We start from the raw sequence: 21,682 nt of genomic DNA, 5'->3' as shown, positions 1-21,682 counted from the left end.
TTTGTGCAAATTGCTAAAAAACTATTTCAAAGCAAGTGTGGGGTATTTATCTAGAGGTTTTTATTTTATTTTAGTTAAAGTGGATTAAAAGGTCGATTAGCAGTTCTTATGTCTGATCCTTGACTCTGGCACACGTGGAGCATTGTGATGTGGTGCCACCTACTGTTGGATCACTTCCTCAGTGATGAAGAATAAAAACAGGAGAAGTAATCATATTAATATCCTCAAATTAAAGTAATGCAAAGGTCAAAAGTCTTTACACTTATCTAAATTAGTGTGTATAGATGTGCATGTGTGTTTGTGAGTGTTTTCTTCCATACTGTGTGTTTTCATCCATGCCACCTGATAAGAACGTGTGGGGGGGGAGGTTATATTCATGTCACCCCTCACCTCGCGACCATGATTTGCAGCCGCTGGCTCCTCCCTCGCAAAGATTTACTGTACATTACATTTTTGCTGACACGGTTCTCCTCAGTGGCTGTTTCCCAGATATATGGCGAACCATAATTTGGAAGTGTAAAATGGGTATAAAACCTGTATTAATTATTTAATCACGGTTCTAAGTGCTTCCTTTTAGTCCACACCAGGAACGACATCCCCCTCTATTTCAGGGGGTCGTTATATCACTCACTTGTCGCGGGACAAAATTACAATCAAGGCCGAGATTGTGTAAATCACAGCAAACCAAGACGTCTTTACGAGTGTCATTAACTAATAATTTAATTCATCTTTTAATCCATTTGATGTAAATGAAGTTCTAATTGCATTTAAATCTCCGTCTTCTTGCACCGGACCCACAGTTGAAGGCCTTGCCAGCATATGCAGCTGTGATACATACCTCCAACATACAATGACAAAACAGATGCTGATACTGACTTAGAAATAAAAAACCTTTTGGCAGAGCAGTCACCAAAAGCGTACGGAATAGAAATGTCCCTGGCAGGTAGCGGTGTGTGGGACCTGTGATAGATCTTTGTGTCAGGGGGCAGTTTGGTACAAAGACCAGGGGATGTGATCAACAACCAAACAAACATGTTGTCCTGAGGTTGGGGCGTGGGGGGTGTACACAGAGCATCCGTCAAACTCCACCTGCGAGAGGCCGATACTGCACCGTTTACTCTCAGCTCAGCTTCTCCATCTTCGACCATGAGAGTCTTCGTCAGCCTCTCAGTGTGTTTAGGATGTAAGAATGAAAAACATGGGGGTTAAGTGTCATGTGTTCTGTCCTTTTTGTGTATTTGTATACTGTTGTCTCTTTGTTAATTGTACTGTATCAGTCTCACTTTCTTTATTAGGGCCCAAGCACTGATAATAAACATTAAAATCAAATTTATCTCAGTAACAAAGCTTCAGTTTCTGAAGCATACAGGTAAAGACTTTTTTTTTTTTACGGCACAACTGTTATATAATGTTTCCTAAGGCTTGTTGGGATTGTAACTCCTGTTTATTCCAAAACAAACAAGGAAAAAAAACTATCCCGACATTTGGACCATCTTCTCCACCATCTGCTCCAGTTGAACATCGGAGGCGCTCACAGGCTCCACGTGCCAAGTGTGACAACGGTCTTGCAGAACAGGTGTCGACTGCAAATGCACAGATAAAATACGTCTTTTTATCGTCAGCAGAACCATCAGCGTCCTCAAACGGTCCAACGGGGTCCAATTTTCGGAGTGGAAGATGGTTTTCTCATGATCACACATGGCGGGACAGCGAATGTAAATTAATAAAACAATAAAAATAGTCACAGTGGTGATAATGCTGCTTTAAATAATCTCCACTGAGCAAGTCTGGCCTACTGTATATGCTCTGAGGTGAAATCCATGTTACCATTACACTTAGTGGGAGGTAATACTGCCCAGTAAAAGCTATCACATGTCTATTATCTCCAAGCAAATACAGTTACTGCGGTGGAATAAAAAGGTGCAAAACACAAATTGGCTCTTGAATGTGAACTATGGTCCGATCATAAATACTCATCAATATTATTGTCAGAAAAGCATTACCCTTTTATTGGGGCTGCATTTCCCCTCACACACACGACAATAAAGTTAATGACAGACATTGTCTCAACCTATAAAACAGTCATATATTTGGAGATGCTGGTCAGCCTCAACAAGGCTCAGGCGCACGGGCCATAGATCATACTTCCATCCGATGAAGTATTCTTGTCAGCAAGATCTGACTCGGACTGAAAACGCAGATGTGGGCCACATTTCCACAATTACAGCTGACGGCTGAGGCTAAATCTGTAGCGGCACAACAGTTTACAATACAAGGATGGAAAGTTAACAATGTGGGGGCTACTTAAGATGATGAACAAAGCAATAAGTCAAACAATTCACGTCTGTCTGCAGTGAGAACACACTTTCATGACATCACTCAGATTTATTGAGTTCTTTATTCCCTTCTCTGTTGATAGTTGTTAGACTGCAAAAAAATTGTGTTGCATCTCTTTAGTCAAGTGTTTTTGACAAGTGTGTTGCCGTGTCGGTAACTGATGCATATAGCAGGCCAGCTAGACTTGTCTTGTAGAGGGGCCCTATGTTGAAATTCACTAAAGGAGATATATTACTTTAGTTTGAGCTATGTTTTCAAGTTGCACATTTCTGTAAACATGTCCTGTTAAATCTAATAAATTCAAATGACCACAAGCTATGAATCATTTCAGCATGAGAGAAGCATTTCCACTGAATTTAATGGGAACTATGAGGGAGTGTTAATTTGTTTGTAATTTTATATGTCACTTTTTGTCACAATGTTCATCCGGCTCATATCTGAACCTGTCACAGGATATTTGTTCTCTACAGCCAGGTTGTTTTTTTAGTATTTCTTGGCTTTGGCAATAAACCACATAAAATTCATTCAATTTAAGTGAGATTATTAGAGCAGCTTCTTTATCCTTCTGCTGTTTACTTAAGGCCCAAGGGGTTAAGCTACCAAAACTGGACAGGATTATTTGCTTCCTGCAAAACTAGTAATAAATGATTTGAACAACTGAGATCCGAAATCATCTCAATCCAGCTGTCCCCGAGTTTTGGGCTCATATGGGGGGAAGAAATGCATCGAAGTGAAGATGGTTTCAAACATCTATTTCATACTTGAACTTCATACAGTGTTCAATAAATTAAAAAATGTCTTGCCCAAGAAACAGTATAATCTTTCCTTGGGACACATGTGCACCTTTCTTTCACGGTATACTTCTCATGTAGGTCGCTCCATGTATTTTCACACTATTCTGTGTGTCTCAGTGTCTTTTCGTGTGATCCCAGACTGACTTGTGGGACCAGGGCTTTGTGGGGCTCATTCATCTGCTGCAGGACTCCTTGTTCTTCTTGTCCTTGAAGACGAGCCTTTGTGTCTGTGGCTGCAGACTTGAAGTCGTCCTGCAGCTCCAGACCAATAAGACAAACACCAGATGATCCTATTGCATGGGCCTAATATTTAAAACTCTTTGAACATCTTTGTGTATTTTCTTCTTGGAAACAAGCAGCGTAACATGAATTCTTTTGAATGAAATGCTGCAGCCATGAAGGGCTGAGGTCTGCCCCAACAGGACAGGGTCTGATGAGGAGCCATTGTTTTTCTTTTAACCAGTAGATGGCGCAAAGTTTCGCTTTTGTACTAACTTAGCTATATACGATTGAACCGTAGAACACAATGTATCATATGGCTCTAATAAGACGTTAGAGTTCGTACACGTGCGCCACAGAAGCGACAGTGCGCTGTATTAGCACTGAAAGGTCCAGGGTGGACAGAGCAGACGTTCTGCAGCAGCATCCTCATCGTCACCGCTTCCCTCGTCACGTGACCCGCTGACGTCTGCGCCTGCGAAACCACGTACATCAGCGAAATGGAGGTGAGTTGCTCGCAAATGTTGCAAATTAAACCAACGTGCATTGTACGAATGCTGCAAACGCGTTGGTAAACTGTGAAGCATGTGCAAAACTGGTGCGGGGCTGTGCGGTGTTGCGGTTTCGTGTGCGGGTTTTCTGCAGCTGGCACGCAGCTCAAGAGCTAGCTTACAGCCCCGGCTAAGCTAAGCTAAGGGCTGTCAAAAATGCTACAAGCTAACTGGGCGGTGTTGGCACTTGACGGCTCTACGTTGGGTTTTGGATAGTTGTCACAATTCTCCCCTATCACATTTAATGTATTAATGCTGCTACTTGTTGTAGTATATATAATATTAATTATGTAATAGCACAGTAGTGGATCTGCGGCTATCTCGGAGTAAGCTAGCTTGTTGCTAAGGCTAACTAGGCCCCTCAGTCGGTTTTACGCACCGTTAGCTTCGCCCTGGTGATTTTCTGTTTCGATATCAAATGTTTTATTTGATGAAGAAGATAAAATGTCGGTCTGTTGCCTCAAATAAAATGTAAGTTTACCTTTTAAACAAGCGCAGTTAGCTTGGCCTGGTGCCACCGCTGGAATCACCTCAACGTATCGGCTGTCAAGGATATAGTGACGGATACAAACACATTTTCTACTGTGATAGCTAAGTAACGTTGTGTACCCAGTGTTAGGACGTATGATAGTGATATTCTGTAACAGCTTTTACGACATAACTTAATTTCCTCTCTGGTTTTGCTTCTTTTCTTTTTCCTTAGGACTGTGAATCTAAGGAGCCCGAGCAGCTCAGGAAACTCTTCATCGGAGGGCTGAGCTTCGAAACCACGGAGGAGAGTTTACGGACCCATTTTGAGCAATGGGGAAGCCTCACGGACTGTGTGGTAGGTATCTGAAACATCTGAGAATACACAAGACATTTAAAAACATGATCACACGCCCCTCCAGCTGTTGACATGAGCCGTGTCGTTTCCAGGTGATGAGGGACCCCAGCAGCAAGCGGTCGAGGGGGTTCGGCTTTGTAACGTATGCCTCCACGGTGGAAGTGGACGAGGCCATGAAAGCGAGGCCGCACAAAGTAGACGGCCGCGTCGTTGAACCCAAGAGGGCTGTGTCCAGAGAGGTAAACGAGTCCCCGACCGGACGGCAGATTCCAAAGTTAATATTTAATGTGCGCTCACCGATGCACTTGGTTTCAGGACTCCAACAAACCCGGCGCCCACATGACGGTGAAAAAGATCTTTGTCGGTGGAATCAAGGAGGACACCGAGGAGTACCACATCCGGGAGCATTTTGAGAAATACGGGAAGATCGAATGCATCGACATCATGGAGGAACGCTCCACTGGGAAGAAGAGGGGGTTCTGCTTCGTCTCCTTTGAAGACCACGACACTGTGGATAAAATAGTTGGTATGTGGTTGTTAAGATTTCATATCTTGGCTGTTAGGAAATGTTAAGTAATGCTGCAGAACTACATTATTTTTCTTCTTTGTCCTTGCAGCTCAGAAGTTCCACTCAATCAACTCCCACAATTGTGAGGTCAGGAAAGCTCTGTCAAAACAGGAAATGTGCGCCATGTCCAACGACAGAGGTAAGTGCACATCACATAGAACATAAAATTTGGTTTACACTACTATATATTTTGAAGTGTCTAATCCTGTTTAAAAAATTGGCAACCTTGTTCATATCAGACAGGAGTGGAGGATCCGGAAACTACATGGGCAGAGGGAGTAATTTTGGAGGTGGTGGCAACTTCAGTGGTGGCAGAGGTGAGTCGTATTCACTTATCTGATGAAAGTGTCTGGTCTCACTAATGCAGGTATGTGAGGTTCGCTTGACGAAAGGAGTTTACAACATAGTTTCACCTTTGCAATTGAATTTATCTCTTCTTTTGATCCAATGGAAACAAATTAATGGGCACGGTCATAACCAGTTACTCAACTTGGCCTGACCAGACTACAGTTCTAATCTGTTCCATCAGCTGTGCCTGTGAACTCTCCCTTTGTGTATGCAAGTGGTAACAGAGCCACAGGCGATAGACGTTTGTCTCGGTCGTATTTGTGAAATGTTGATGATAGACATATGTCAGCATTTTCAAAATACTATTATCCCGCAGAACCTCAACACAAAGTGGCCTTATCATATTAACCTGGTCTCATCTGTGACTAGACCTAAAGAATAAACAAAGAAATCTCTGAACGTTCCCATCGTCATTTTCAGGTGGCTATGGGGGAAGCAGAGGTGGTTACGGTGATGATTATGACAATGGTGAGTTGTTTTTAAATCTTTAGGATATATATAATGAATACATATCTTCAGTAAGTGTTTTACAACTATGTTATGTAAATACCACACATGAGTTGATTGGGTCACGTTAATAAATAAGGTTTGCATGTTTTTCACTATTTTAGGTTCAGGAGGAAATTATGGAGGAGGTCAAGGTTATGGAGGAGGCCGAGGGGGCTACGGAGGTGGTGGCCCAGGGTACGGCAACCATGGAGGAGGATATGGTGGCGGTGGCGATGGAGGCTATGGAGGCAATGGTGGAGGTAAAAATGGAATTGAAACAAGAGTTCTGCATGTTACATTTAGTGCTATGCACGAGCACAAGAGATCTGGAATCAAGCCTGGCCATAATATTGACATTTCGCATCTTCAGGTTATGGAGGAGGTGGAAATTACAACGATTTTGGAAATTATGGTGGACAGCAGTCCAGCTATGGGCCCATGAAGGGAAACAACTTTGGTGGCAGAAACTCGGGTGCACCATATGGAGGTGAGATTTACCCTCCTAACTGTTCGTGTCACAAACGGACCTCAAAATGACACATCCAGTGATCAAATCCTTCCCCGCAGGTGGCTACAACTCTGGTGGCGGCAGTGGTGGTGGTGGCTACGGCTCGCGGCGCTATTAAATATTTCATGTTTCGGTAAGTACCGTTCAGTTTCACATCTCCCTCTTAGCACAGTACAGAGTGAGCTCATGAAAGTGCAGAATAACTATTTGTTCTATCCTGTATCCATTCAACAGGCTTCAGTTCTTAGCAGGAGAGGCGAGGAGGTGAGCAAAGGAATGGTCAGGAAAGCTGCAGGTTACTTTGAGGCAGTCATCTGAAAGCATTAGAGGAACACACAAGTCAGACTTTACTGAAGCAAGAAGGACTGTATACACAAGACATGAGTGCAGATGATACCCTTCCCTATTTGTGATAGATGTTCCCCGACAAAGACATTTTCCTTTTGTGCGCTGAAGTGTGTGTATATTGTGCCTATGGTATCAGGAGTGAAGTTTAAATTGTTGTTTTTGTTTTTTTATTAAGTCCGATCTTAACATCTGCTGGGCAATGAATTTTGTCTTTTAATTTGTTTTTTGTCAAATAACATAGTTGCATCAGGCCCTCAGATGAGCTAGAATTACACCACTTTGCTTTCTCACATTATTATGAGTGCTCAATTCCAAGTGTCAAGTGTATTTTTGATTTTTTTTTTTTTTTTTTTGAATGTGAAGCACAGTATGTAAATGGTTCATAGTACCAATGTCAAACTCATGAGGAATCTGGATTAGAATCAAGGGAATCCCTCACTCTTCTTGTTCCTAGCAAACCGAATTCTAGATTTGTTCAAATATTTTGATTAGTAGAAAAAGAGTGAATAAAACTGTGTAGTAAAGTAACACAAGGTTCAGTGCGTCATTGGTTCAGAAAAAAAGATGAAATGAGTTGTTATCTGTTGTCTTCTCTTTGATCAATGTGAAGTTTAGCAAACCAGCCTGTCCAGAACTCTCTTCACCTTCTGGGAGTTTTATTTAAGTCGTAATGTGGGTGAATGCAGTGTGTATTCATATTCAATGTATTTACTTGAATGAAGGTCAATGAGGGAGTCTTGGGTAGTCCTAGTGCAAGGGCCCACACACCACATATGCCAGTGTTGAGCAAGTAGGAGTTTAACAGCCACAAGCACCTGCAGTCTGGCCCTCAGCATCGCTAGTGTGGAAGATTGCAGATGACTGTCAGACAGGACGTCTTCAGCCCCCAGCACAGTGGACCAGTCAGCAGTTTGAGAGAGAAAGGAGAAGGCAGCATCGACGCCCATGGAGGAAGCTTGAAGTGTCGGGCCTGGTAGTGAGCATCAATCATCATTGTTTTCGAGACTAGCTAAACCCTTCAGCAGCCGGTGCTAGCGAAGAAAGACTAGTTCCCGGACACATTGGAGATCCACTCTTTAAGTCAGAGATACTTCAGTTTTGCCAGCCAATGCTAGAGTTGAGACATTAACCAGGAAAGGGAGTGAGTATATTTCACAAAAAGCTGACTTGAAGAAGATGGAGCAGGTAAGAGTAACCACTTTGCTTGATTTACAGATTTGGAAAGAGTCTCTTCTTGCGGAAAATCTGTAAAGACCTGATAACATGGAAGGTTCTGGATGGGTAAGACTTTTTCAAAATATTATCCCAAGGCTGCTCATATTGTTATATTAACAGTGCATATGTTATTAGGCCTTCTAAGGTAAACTGAGCAGGATGACGCCCAGTATACTTCCATCTAACCAGAATCGGCCTGAGACCTTGACCATACTGCTTGGTTCACCGGTAGTAGTGTTATCATTTTATTCTCAGTCAATTCTGATCAATTTGATAGTGATGAATCACTCCAATAAACAATCCAAGAAAGAAAAGCTTTGTATTATTATAGAAAAGAAAATATTATTTAAAAGCATCAGATGTTAATATTAGACAATGTGAAACTAATAAATGGCTTTTATTCTTGGAAAAAACGTGAAGGGTCAGCCAAATCAGTGGTTGTCAAAACAATTTATTTTAACTAGCAAACATCTTAATTTATTAATTTAGACTAATAGCAAGTTATCAGTCAAGTGATAAAACTGTCTTTATAAATCAAGTCATATAAGACACAAGGTCCTTGTTATCGCCTCTGATCACTGAGTTGCAAAAAGAAAAACATGTTGCTAAAGAGCAGCTCGATCAATGATAAGACTGCTCATAGCAGTATAATAAACTAGTGTTTCAAACATTTAAGAGTTGGAGCACTTAAATGAGCTGGTGGTTAAGGCAACAGCCCAACAGAGTCAGAAAGAGAAGTCAGATCACCGAAAAGCTGAACCGAAAACATGTCGTGTGTGTGAAGACGAACTGAGAGCCACTAAAATCACAAGTTCAATCGCTGGTAAAAAAACAGGAACATGGCAGGGAATAATAACTGGTTATAAGGTAATCAGCATTCTGTACCGGAAGTGTTAGCTATAAACTTTACTATGGCACATTTGATTGATCTGATCATTCAAAATAAGTTCAAATCTCAAGGGAAGTTTACTCTTAAAAATGCAAACTACTGATCAGCTTTTTCTGAGGTATTTCAGGATAAAGCAATAATTTCTTATGTCTAAGTTATTTAGATTTTGTATAATTTTTTCCTTTTTAAAAAGAATACGCCTCAAAAAGCAACTTCAACCTTCAATAAACCGAGAATGAGTGAGATATGTTTTGTTTCTGTTGTAGTAGTAGAATCCACAAATGTGCTGCTTTTTTTTTTAGCATTTAGTATTTGAAAGGATTTACACAGAGGCAGGTCACGTTAGTCTCACAGGGGAAAAGATAAAGACATGTTTGGCAACCAGTTACAGGATAAGGTTTCTACTGAGGAATGTAGAATGACGACTTAATTACACATAAAAGTGTAATGAACGTGAGCTTGAAGAAAACTCACCAGTGTCAGTGAACAGCTGTTGGTTTAAATGATGTGAATGGAAATGTATTGTGTGTTTTATGTTCTTAAATAAAAACTTTTTTCTTGATGTGAGTATTTATTTTTGGGAAAATCACTTGAAAAGCGACCCGATGTTTGTGTGATACTTGTATGTTATCAATCTCAAAAGTTTGTTAGATTTCCCTGATTCAGACGACCTGACTTTGTCCCACTTCTGTTCGACACACACACTGAAGTTTAAAGTGCAGAACACGCCTGTTGATGAAAGGGCGGTGTTTGTATGTGAAAGTGCACGTAGATAGCACGCGATGATTGCGAAAGGCTCTACCTTTGACTACGCTTGGCCAGTGTGCCATTGTGAAGTTGTCATGCACGGTTCACACACTGAGCATGCTCCACCGTTGCTCAACAATCATGCTCTTTGTTGTGTAGCACAATGACTGCAGTGGGTGTGATCTCTTTTTTTCTTTTCTTTTTACGAAGGGACTTTTACAGCATTAAAAGATTTGGTTTACTGTACAAACAAGCTTTGCTCCAATAAAAAGAAAGCAGATTGGGAAAAGTGGATTGAACCTGTGACGTGTTTCATTTTGTTCTGCCTCCAATGGTCCTATAGGGTAAAGCCTTCGAGTGGAAACCTCACTTAGACATGTGGTAAGTTATGTAATCATTTCTTGTGCTATACGTCCATCTGGCATCAATCTGTTACAGGCTGTGGTTGCAGTTCAAAACACAATGTTCTCTTCTCAGGAAACTGGAGACCATATAGCGATGGAATAGTTTATTGAAAAGCACAGAAATAAAAAAAAAGATAGAATCTGGGCAGCAAATCATGAAGAGGAAAGTTATAAAATATAGGTAGCAATGATTGAAACAATCATTAGCATACAGGAATATAATATATATATATATACACTATATATACACACAAATACCACGTAACAATTAATCTCAAATGCGAGTAAATGTATATTTACATACAATATTGGATCTGTGAGCGTATCAGAGTACAAAAGTAAAATATCAAAAATATTACACATTCAAGAGGAGTAAACGAAAACTATACAATAGTTCTGAGCTACTGATACTTTAAAGCTGAGCGACTACAAGGTTATTGCATAGTATTACTATGTTAACGCAGTACCATATTACATGGGAGACATGTAGTTGTCCTCGGCCTTGATGAAAGTCTTTTTAACGCGAGGGACGAGGAAGACGTTGCCGTCGGTGGACTGTTGGAGGGAGTATTCGGACGGCGAGTAGGGATTCCCCTTCTCGTCCCGCAGCATGCTGAAGACCTCCCGGTACAAGCTGTTGACTTGCTGCTTCATCTCCTTCAGGTCTGTGATGTTCTGGCTCTTTTCGCTCAGCAGACGCTCCTTCTCATCCTTCAGTGAGTCTAGCTCGCCCTCCAGGCCCACTATGTTATCCATCTTGCGTTTGCGGCAGTTCTGGGCTGCCACTTTGTTCTTGCCGCGGCGGCGTATGTCTCGGACCAGGGCCAGCTGGGCCTCGTTCATTGGGTGCTTTGACATCATCTCGTTGAAGTCGTCAACAGGCATGTTGATAATCATGCTCACGGTCATGGGGATTTTGAGGGCCTTGGCCCTCTGCTCGTCTCTGGGGAGACGCACCTCCGAGTGCATCCTCTGCTTGTCTTTGGTGAAAGGCATGTTGTTGTGGACACTCTCCTCCGCCAGGTTTGTCTTGTATAGTTTAGGTTTCTTCTCATGACGCAGGTGTGGCTGCCCTATCTGTGCGGATACAGAAACTACTGTCTGAAGATCATCTGGTTGGAAATTTAGCGAGAGCATCTCTGAGTAGTCGGACTCTACGCTTCCAGGGTTGTGGTCCATCTCTTCCATGTCGGAATCACTGTAATCATAGGACCCATCTCCAAATGCAGATTTTGCCGGTGAACTAGCATTTGGACTGGTGTTTGAGGAGATGCCTGAATCCGAGTCTGGCATTTCAGCCAATAGATTTTGTTTGCCTCTGTCAAATGCATCTGCGGGCGAGTGGCGGTAAAGGTCCATGGGTGTGAAGGAAGGCTTGTTTGGAATATCAGACATGGTTGAACTTTTGTTTCCTTCTAGGCCTAGCTGACTGCTGCTCTCTTCCAGGATGGGGTTGGGGTAAAATATGTCACTGAAACTTTCTGCGCCAAAGTTAGTATTTAACTCAGGAGCCTTTACCTCCATTTGGCTAAGACTGTCCGGTGGAGCCACAGTGGGAACAGGTCCATCGAATGTATTGATGAACTCTGCAGAACAAGCATTTGAACTGTTTGTTTCCCCGTCTGTGAGATTGGTCATGGGGTAAAAAGTGAAGTTTGGATTCGGTACTTCAGGGCTGTTTGGAAGAGTATAACTGGTCGTCTCCAGTGTGTCCTCCATTTGCATGTTCAGGCATTGCTAGAAGAAAGAGAGGAAGAATCTTTTGAATACAATCAACATAGGACAGTACACGTTGGCTGTGTTTAGTGTGGGATACAAGGACTTTAACCTGAAGCTGTGTGTATGGTACATGTGTTGTGGTTGTATGTTCAATGCTCTTTTTGCTTTTCATAATCTGACACAAAAACTTATCTTCTTGTGCAACAGGCTTTCAGACCGGCCCAATTATCCACATGCCAAACTTAAGAAGTGCCATTAATCTCATTCAGAACCAAATATTATAATCTGGGATTTACTGTTTGTGTTGAAATTGCCTTATTCCATTTCAAGCAAGCTTAAAAAGGTATTTTTAGCCGTGCACTTTTTCCAGCTGACAGATCAGTCCAATTGTCAGGATACACATGGTAGTCTGGGTTGACATGGTAAAAATATAGTTTGGAAACATGTATATTGTCTTTCTAAGACATTGTCTTGTTGTTATTTCACATAACTAAGTGTAAAAAAATTGAGAACCTCTGGTTTATGGTGTGATTTCCACAATTAAATAAAATATCCATTGGATGAAATAGCTCAGTAATCACTTATACCAGTCTCCTAGCTTATTGTTGCTGTGAAGTTAACCGACCACCTTATCTGCACAGAGCAGCTTCTAAACTGAACCTTGTTTGTATTACATGTGTCTTATCAGCAGCCTGTCAGAAGAACTAATGCAGGGCCGCTTGATGGCCATATTTGAGTTTTATTCTCCCTAACGCAGTGAGAGGTCAAGGCTACAAATGGCATAAACACTCCACCCACCGGCTAATGCAAATATGAGCTACCTTGAAACGAAACTGATAAGGCAGCAAAGGAATAACCACCACAAACAAACCTCCACCTCTCTGCCTGTGGGACATGTCTCCTAGCTCTGCTAAATGAAGCTAAAGGCTACGAACCATAAACACTGGATCATACCTTGAGCAATGCTCTATAAGGTCTCAACAATGAAATATAATCACAGTGGAATGAGCCCCACACATGTGAGGACTCGTTCTCATAGGTCACACAAAAACATGTTTGTCCCCTGCTGCAGGGCTCCTGCCATTGATGCATTCTTTGGGTATTTGTCCGACAACACAAACCACTGTGCCATTGAGGCAATAGAATCCATGTATTATACCTGCAGCTCAGGGAGGGACAAAAGCTCCATCCAGGCCTGCTCCAAATCCAGGGACATCCTCTGTGGTGGTGGCGGCGGCGCTATCAGACCCGGGGAGAGGGTGGCTGGTGGCAGAGGAGGCTGCTCCGGGGACATCATCGAGCTGCTCCTGCTGCTGGGCACTGACACAGCTGCTGTGTCCAGGCAAACTGAAGTGTCCTGCGAGAATGTGAGAGTGTTCAGTTCCAACTCGAAAGTGCGTTAACAGCTAGAAATGTGTGGAAATGACTTGGTCAATATTCTTACCTCAGTTTCCTCTACAGGAAACGTCTCTGCCAGTAGCTCTAAACATTCATCAAACGACATGGCATCACCATTCTCCTCTGTATAGCTGACATTCTGCACAACAGGTCAAGGCATATCATTTTAGTATACCACAGATTGATTTGTTATTTATAGAGCTCAGGTCTCTTCTGCTGCAGAATACACAGATGCAAATACAGACTCACCTGTGTTCCTTCACAGGATATTGTGGTAACCTAGCTACAACACATCACATGTGGTGGGAGCGGACCACCTCTGAGTAATGAAGCAATGAATGTGCGTACCTGTGTAACCTCTAAAGGTGGGACAGTGGACTGCAGCGGGGTGCCGGGAGGCAGCGGGCGGGGTATGTACTCTCCCGTCTCCTCATCGAGCTGTAGCTGAGCGAGCAGGGCCTTCTCCTGCTCCCGGAGCAGATGCAGCCTCTTCTCTTCCTCGAGCTCCCGCTGCCTCTGCAGCTCATGCTCTTTCTGCCGATGGTTGTAGTCGAACACCTCTCGTCTGGCTCCGAGATCAATGTCCTGCTCCCACAGTATGTCGATCAGGTCCATGTCCTGGGGAGAGAGAACCTCGGATCAGTTGAGGGGAGTTCAGAGCTGCAGCCATGCTGCCCTGCAGCGAGAGTGCGAGCGGCACTGGAGCGAGGGAGGGCGACCCTGCTGTGAAGCGTGGCTGCTGCACCTGCCACACCCTGTCCCTCAGTGTCTGTTAACTGACAACAGCACTAGCACTAATGTCAACAGGGAGAAGCTGCATGAATAATAGATCAACAGCTCTGTTTCCTCTGTTGCCACCTCACACCAGCAAGTAGCCTCACTTGATACCCTTTACCAAAGAGATCATTGCCCATCTGATTACCCCGAGGTGTGAGGTTGTTTATCACAATCCAACTAATTTACCCAAGTGCCTTGGTGTTACAGTTAAGTTGTCTTAAGGAAGAAAAGTTAACCCGCAAACACTCATCTCATATTATAAGACTTTTATAAAACCAGGAAGTTATAGGTTTATTAGCTTCGAAATGGAGGTGTTGTTTTCATCTGAGTTTGTTTGTTAGTTAGCAGGATTACGCACTTTGTTGGTTTATCGGAGAATATTTGATGAAGGGAAAAATCAGCCATGTTTAGGGGACTGATATTTAGTGTGCGATTTCCAAATAGAAATCCAGATCTAGTGAATTTAACTGTGCTTCAATTAGGGGACTGTTTGGCCAGGGCAGAGGCGTTATATTTTGAGACAGTTTGGTTTTTCTTTATTCTGCGAAGCTTCGACGCTTTATTATTTAATTTTCTTTAATGTAGCCAAACAAATTCATATCTGTTGCTGGGTGGAATTACAAACCTTGTTTCCTTACATGTGTCTGTATTGTTAGTGTATTCCTGGTTCTGTCCTCAAAGTAAATAAGTCACATTTAGTGTTTACACATATACATAACAGAATGTTAATACACGGCAAAGTTATCAACTCTGACGATATTCTAATAACATGTCCTGTTTATTTTACCTCCCGGGCCGAATGTTATTGTCATGTTATTTTTGTCTTTAAACCAAGAATGTCTAAGACAAACTGTGTCGGCCTCTTCCTCTGCTCTTTTACTTATTTACAGAAGGAAACCATTTCACAAGGCCCCGGGATGTTGCATAAGCCCCAGACCCTGGTTCATCAGAATATGTCTGAGCATGTGACTTGTTTGTTCCTCAAGTTTTTTGGTAAATGGCCTCAACTTCATCATGCCTTAAGCAGTCATATGGCTAGTAACAGACGCGGCCTGTGGGAAGCAAGACACAATAAAAAAGGATGTGAAACCCAGGGGAAGTTTTTACCCCAGAAAAACAGTGTGTGTGTTAAACCCTAACGACCTGTAATAATAGTAATAATGATAAGAGCCAACAATATATATTTTAAGACTCTGTTGACCGTTTTGTGACTTCAACTGTGTCACGGGTAAATAAGAACCCACTAACCCTCTTTGCCTCTGTGTTGCATCAGAGGCCTGACCGCTGAGGGATTACACGTTACTAAGGCCGCTTGCAGTAAATCACACCCACGGACAGAGGTGAGGACAAAGCCAGACACTGTGGCTGCTGCCGGAATGAGGAAGTGCCCTGAAATGTCCGTGCGGGATACCTGAGCACCACACACTTCTTGATGTCACCTGTGTTTTCACGTGTGAGAAACCGCTCGTATTGTCTGTTTGGTTCGGTCACGCCTCATAAGCTCGTCAGACGAGTCACACGAGTCCACAATCTAAAAATGGTCCTTCACCTGCCGAGGGAAAGTTCAATCACACCCTTTCACTTGGCCTTGATCGAGCCGCTACACAACGATGTCATGTAACCAAAATTATACTTTGCTGATGTTCAGTATCAACGGCACACAGGTTGTGTAAATGTGGGAGTGTTTATGAGATCAGGTTATCAGTATGGTATCTGTGATGCGGATGTCACAAGACCTGTGCACTGGCACCCAAATAAGGAAACTAGCTCAGAATATCACGTGGAATTCCGTGACCTCAGTAAAAAGCAACAAACAACAGCCATATATGTAGAAGGAAGAAACACAGAGACACAAAACATGTTGAAAACAAGCCAACCTCCTGCTGTGATAGAGGAGTGATCCAAAAGTGTGTTTGCTTTCAAGTGTGGGTTGTTCATTTACCTCTCCTTCAGCTAAAATGAAGAGAGGGCCTCAAGTGGGGCTTGAGTTGATTACACCTTCACCCAGCCATGACCACAGGTGATGAAACACATGTTCCAAAACAACCCCCTCAGGGTCTCCTCAGTCCACTAGGCACGTCCATTTTCTTAGATCAGATTCCACCGAAAGGAAGGATCATCTACACCTCATTCGGTTTGTACGAACACGAGTCTACACTGCGGTGACAAGGTTCTTCGACGGGACATGTGATAAAATACATAACTTCAAAACAAACAGCGAGGACAGAGGAAACAGTGCGGCCTTTACAAGAAATCATTCACAATGCAATGGCTTGTGTGTATTAGACATGGGGTCACATGCTGGGAGGAGGCAGGAGGGGAAAGAAGGGGGGGGGGGGGGGGGCATTTACGAGAAATCCCAGAGAGGTTTTTCCTGACTTACCAAACTTGTCAGGATGAAAGGAAATAATCAGTCATATTTGTATTTTTTTAATTCTAGCAGGTCTTTTAGTTACTGAAGGAAAACGTCACAAGTTGATGACAAGTAGAACCGAAAGTGGCACAAACTCAACATATCTTCATTTAACCCTGTAACACAAGGGGTTGTTATGGTGTTGTCCATATCAGAGCTGTTACTCTTATATAATAATGTCTGATCTTGGCTATAACCAGGCTGTCACTTTATACTGGTGAGAGATATTTACCTGAGCTGTCTCCCTATCAGATCACATTATAAGACAGTCAGCAGGTCCGTGTCAGCCCCCTCACCGCCTCCCATGACCCCTTATGACAAACTGCGCCTTTACCTGTTGGCTGGGATGCATCACTTCCATTTCCAGCATCATGGAGATATGTCCCGCCGTGAAGAGACGCCTTCTGGCCGGTAAACGTGTGCGTATTATTCCCCAAACGCTGGATTAAAAATGGCGAGCGGTCCCGGGTCTGTCTACAGAGTCCGTCGCAGCAGCTGAGCTGAGGGAAATATTGCTTCCTCTTAATCTAATGAACATCACGGCAGCCGAGGCCCTGCCCACCGAGCTGCGCAGCCGGGATCGTCCCCCTCTCTCCGGCCTATGAGGCTGGAGATGAGGCTCGGGGTGTGCATGCGTTGTCGAGCCCGCTGGGCAGAGCGCACACGGCAGCCAGGAAGCAGACGTCTTACAAATAAAAACACTACACAACATATATATATATTTTTTATATGTTTATATACATGTTTATATAACGACCCTTAAACGTGAGCGCCCATGTGATTATAAATAAAGTGAAATGATTAAACAAAGTAGTTTGTTACTCTAAGTGAAAACCATTGTTGTCCTGCATTTTATATGAGAAGCAGTTTTAATTCTCTATCTGCAAATAAACTAGCTCATGAATCGTAATAAATCTAAAAACTACGTTTCCATTTAAATTTCAACTCTGTCATCTTTAGGGTTTGGTTTGGTGCATAGCGCCCCCTGCTGGTGACCAAGACCAGTGTGGAGCTGGAGGCCCCTGGGGCCCTAATGCCCCGTGAAAAGTCAAAAGTCACTCAGGGGAGGAAGAAGTATGACAAGTACAAGTACAGCAGTGTAGAGATACTCAATACTAATTCAGTAGTACTTTTTTGCATCATATTTAGGATAATCATTATTGATTCATTTACTTGTAAGAGCACTTAAATGTGGTAGTTAATGGAGCTCATTTTAACTGCTCTTTAGTTTATTGTATACATTTGCAGCATGTTATTTTCAGTTATTGATCATATGTATATTGTTTTATATATATACAATCTTAACATGGGCAATAACAAATAAGAGTGTGGCTGTGAAATAAAAGTAGAAAAGTAAAAAGTACAGTTTTCCCAGAAAGTAGTGACAGTATTTAAAGTACCTTGAAACTACGCTTAAGAATAAGATATGTAATTTCCATCAAGCAGCGTCTTTGATAGCTGTATATTTTAATATTTCATTTGATTGAGGTACTTTCCTTTACATTTAGAAAGGAGATGTTTGACATTTTGCTTAACAATCGACATTTATTTGACGGCATACCGTTAAGGTACTGCAGGTGATTTTAAGATTTTAGAAACAAAACACATGATAGGTTTATCAAATGATCCAAACTGACAAACTATATATGACAATAAAATGGTTAGTAGTAAGAATACTACTACATTGAAGCTATACAAACACGGATGTATCAGGAAACAACAATTTAGTTATATCATTTAAAGTGATAATAACTTTATTTATTCAACACTTTTCTTAACAGTGTTACTTAGTGCTATAGTGGGCCTTTACGTCTCACTAACACTTGATGAATATTTCTAATGTTGGTACTTTCAGGACATTTTGTTCATTACACTTCACTTCTTTGAATGCTGGGGGCCCTTTACTTGCAACATCTCTATTGTGGTACTGTTGATTTAGCTGGAGGGAAGGATCCGAATACGTTGAACACTGGTAGACAGGCCAGTTGTACACTTTAAATGGCCTCGCTTTCAGTCATTCACAGATCAGGCTGCAGTTATTTAAGAGAATCTTTGGGAAGTTGATCAAACCTGGTCCACTGTGACACCTCGTGCGTCAGATCAAGCTGCAGTTTAAAGTGTGTTCGGAGAGGCTGGGTCTGTCATAACACGTATGTGTGGAGAGGCTCACACTGAAGTGCAGCTCGACTGTGCCACTGCGTGAAATTACACCAAAAAAGCCTCGACTCTACCTCCCCCCATTCCTCCCTTCCTCGCTCCCTCCCTCCCTCCCCCCGTGCGCGCTCACGATCACGCGTTCACGTTTGGCAGCTCCACGTCGACATTCTTCCAGCTGCATATAGTGAACTGCACAGGACCGAGGGGGGGGAGAAGAAGAAGAAAAAGGTGGAAGCGGCGGCGGCGGCAGCGGCAGCAGTGAATCACCTCACCGACCAGGGCAGCGCTGCAAGTCCCGCACCACCGACACGATCCGGGCGGATTGCACCATGAACCCAGCCACGGTGGATCAGCAGCAGATCAAGCTCCTCAGCTTTTTTGCATTTTTCCCCCCTTAAATCATCCAGACTGTTTGCCCCCCTCGTGTTGGCTTGCAGCTGCTCCCCCGTACGCCTCCATACCTCCACCAGGTACAGTATGACTTGCACAACTTTCTTTTCCTGCTTCATATCACCTCTGCTGCACGACCACTGTGACCCTCCTGCTCGTAATGGGGTGTCATTTTATTCCCTTGTGCTGCACTCGCAAAGTTGACTGCTGTTGAAGAGCAGCTGCCTTCCAAAGGTGACAGAAGTGAGGAGCTCATCTGGCCCTCAGCACTCTTCCACATTGCGATCATATCCATCTGCATTGTTTCGTGCTGAGCTCACTCACCCTCCATGCAGGGCCTGTTCAATTCACAAAGTTGACTAAGCGCAACAGGTAGAATGGATGACACGCTGGTAGAAGAGTGAAATAAAACCCCCTTTAAAGGAGGATCCTCCAAACTGGACATTTCACTCATGTCAGCTCGAGTAGAGATTGGTTAATAAGTTAACTTTGCAACCATCCAGATGGTCGTGCTTATTGAGGTAAGTGGATATATTTTAGGATGTTTTTCCACTGCAGGATTTATTATTAAACAATCACAAATGCTATCAAGCCGTTGGATAATTGCTGTAGTGAGTTGACACATGTGTAAAAAGTCTCCATATGGTCGGCTTTACCTGCTCTGCAGCGAGCCTCCCTGTAGGCCCACTCACAAGCCAAGCATTCAAGTCTCGGCTACATTTAGCACTCTGCTCTAACCGGTCTCATTCTATAGGGGGAATGTCTTCTTGCACAATTGTGCGGTACATTTTGTGTTAAAGTCAAGTAAAGAAAGAAGATAATCCAAAATGGTTGTCCTGTTTCCCCTTGCTTACTGCAGGTTAAAGGAGCACCCGGTCATGAGGAGGATAAGTGGCTCGACACAAGGACAAACCTATGAGGTGGCACTGTGGCTTTCCAAATAAAGTTCTGTGATACACTCAGACTCTAGCTGCCTGCAGTCAGTGCATTACAGAACTTTGTTTTGGGAGTTAAGGCTTTGAACCACTGGGAAATAAGATCCGTCAAACATCTGGACATTTCAATTTACAGCATGATTGTTGATGAATTTTGTTTGTAAATGACATTTTTTTATTTTCAAATAAAGTTTCCTCCCTGTTTTTAAGCATTTTATCACAGTCTCTGTCTTTTTTTGATAATCCAACCACACATCATTTGTATTCTACAGTTTAGCGGCACTGTTTCTCATCATTTGTGAACTGTGACTCTGAGGGAAATGTCACTTTAAGAGCATTGCTGTGTGCCATATGGAAGAAGTAGACATGCGTGTCAGGTGACTCCCTGGAGGTGAGGCAGAAAGGTAAACAGTGAACTCCCATTGAATCAGTCTACTCTTGATTGTCTTTATGAATTTACGCATAAATAAAAAACAAACACGTGATGATTTTTGACACTTTAATGATTTTGCTTTTAAATGAGTCAGACCAATTATGGCTTAAATATGTGGCAGACAAAAGGGGGATTAGTCTTAAACAATAGATCTGTTATTACCTCAGCTTTAGTTCATGTTAACCTAAATATACAATATAATACTTAAATATACAATAAACAGGGTGAACACTTTGAACAAATGGATAACTGATTAAATTAATAATGTACTTTTTACCTGTTTAAATCTATTTTCTGCACTGGACCTACTTTCCTGTAGGGCAGCTTTAAGTGTTAACACTAAAAGAGTTGAATTTCTGCTTTCTACACTTTACAACTCTACAAACTGGCTTTAAATTCCTTCCTCAATGAAAAATATGCAACCAGCCCTTTTTATAACGTCTGTGACCCAGCCGCACGCCGCAAAGCATCCTGGGAAACAGGTAAACTGGTGCATTCAGGAGCTGCTCGGTTTTTCTTCTGGCAGTTGTTGTCTTATTTTTAAAGCTCTTTTTAGAATGAAACGAAGATAATGCATGAGAATATTTAACATTGAGAGATGTGAAAAATATGTTGTTATATACATATGAAAATAAACAACAACAATAATATATTTGTCCTTATACAAGTTGAAAAAACTAAAACCAGGAAAGGTAGGTTTTGCCATTATTCATTGTGGGTTTTTCGAATGAGTTGACTTTTTATTTAATAGTTATCGTCTACTGGATTAATTAACCAATAATTTAATCAGTCCCCAATTTCAAATCTAATCTAATGCATAACAGCCTTTGAACATATGTGTAATTATTATTTTTATAAGGCAACAGATATGGTTACAGCTGAAGACTTTGTATGGAACTTTTCATTGTATAAAATGCAGCTATAAAGTGCAAAGAGCATATTAAGACAGGAAAAGATGTATAAACAATAAGAAACAGGATTAGAAATAATCCAAACAAGGTTAAGATCACAATAAAATAACTCCATGTTTGAATTAATAATATGTTGTATTATAATGTATATGTAAAATCCAGAGTTGGCAAAGGAGAAACAATCCAGTTTAGAGGTCTATAGACACAGCTGTGGTCATTTGAAGCTGTTATTTCCGACGGGCCCTGAACGCGGAGCACTTTCCCTGTGCTGACCTCTGACAACTCATGGATCCGCTCCCCCCATTC

General features: G+C 42.3%; 2 protein-coding genes across 2 annotated transcripts; one reads left to right on the top strand and one right to left on the bottom strand.

Moving 5' to 3' along the window:
* Positions 1–3,699: 3,699 nt before the first annotated feature.
* On the top strand, positions 3,700–7,521 carry hnrnpa3 (heterogeneous nuclear ribonucleoprotein A3). The gene is made up of 11 exons (XM_053439141.1): positions 3,700–3,856; positions 4,605–4,727; positions 4,820–4,966; positions 5,043–5,253; positions 5,345–5,434; positions 5,535–5,612; positions 6,064–6,111; positions 6,255–6,392; positions 6,503–6,619; positions 6,700–6,773; positions 6,875–7,521. The coding sequence occupies exons 1-10, from the start codon at positions 3,851–3,853 to the stop codon at positions 6,756–6,758; spliced, it is 1,017 nt and encodes a 338-aa protein (XP_053295116.1). The 5' UTR covers positions 3,700–3,850; the 3' UTR covers positions 6,759–6,773; positions 6,875–7,521.
* A 2,811-nt stretch (positions 7,522–10,332) lies between these two features.
* Positions 10,333–17,086, bottom strand: nfe2l2a (nfe2 like bZIP transcription factor 2a). The gene is made up of 5 exons (XM_053439140.1): positions 16,885–17,086; positions 13,709–13,978; positions 13,407–13,499; positions 13,122–13,319; positions 10,333–11,980 (listed from the first exon to the last, which is right to left on the bottom strand). Exons 1-5 carry the CDS (start codon positions 16,921–16,923, stop codon positions 10,715–10,717), a joined length of 1,866 nt encoding a protein of 621 aa, XP_053295115.1. The 5' UTR covers positions 16,924–17,086; the 3' UTR covers positions 10,333–10,714.
* Between the last annotated feature and the right edge of the window lie 4,596 nt (positions 17,087–21,682).

The sequence above is a fragment of the Pleuronectes platessa genome, chromosome 14 (genome assembly GCF_947347685.1).
Source record: "Pleuronectes platessa chromosome 14, fPlePla1.1, whole genome shotgun sequence".
NCBI lineage: Eukaryota > Metazoa > Chordata > Actinopteri > Pleuronectiformes > Pleuronectidae > Pleuronectes > Pleuronectes platessa.
Note: the sequence above shows the minus strand (reverse complement) of the source record. Positions and strands in the feature narration are given on the sequence as shown.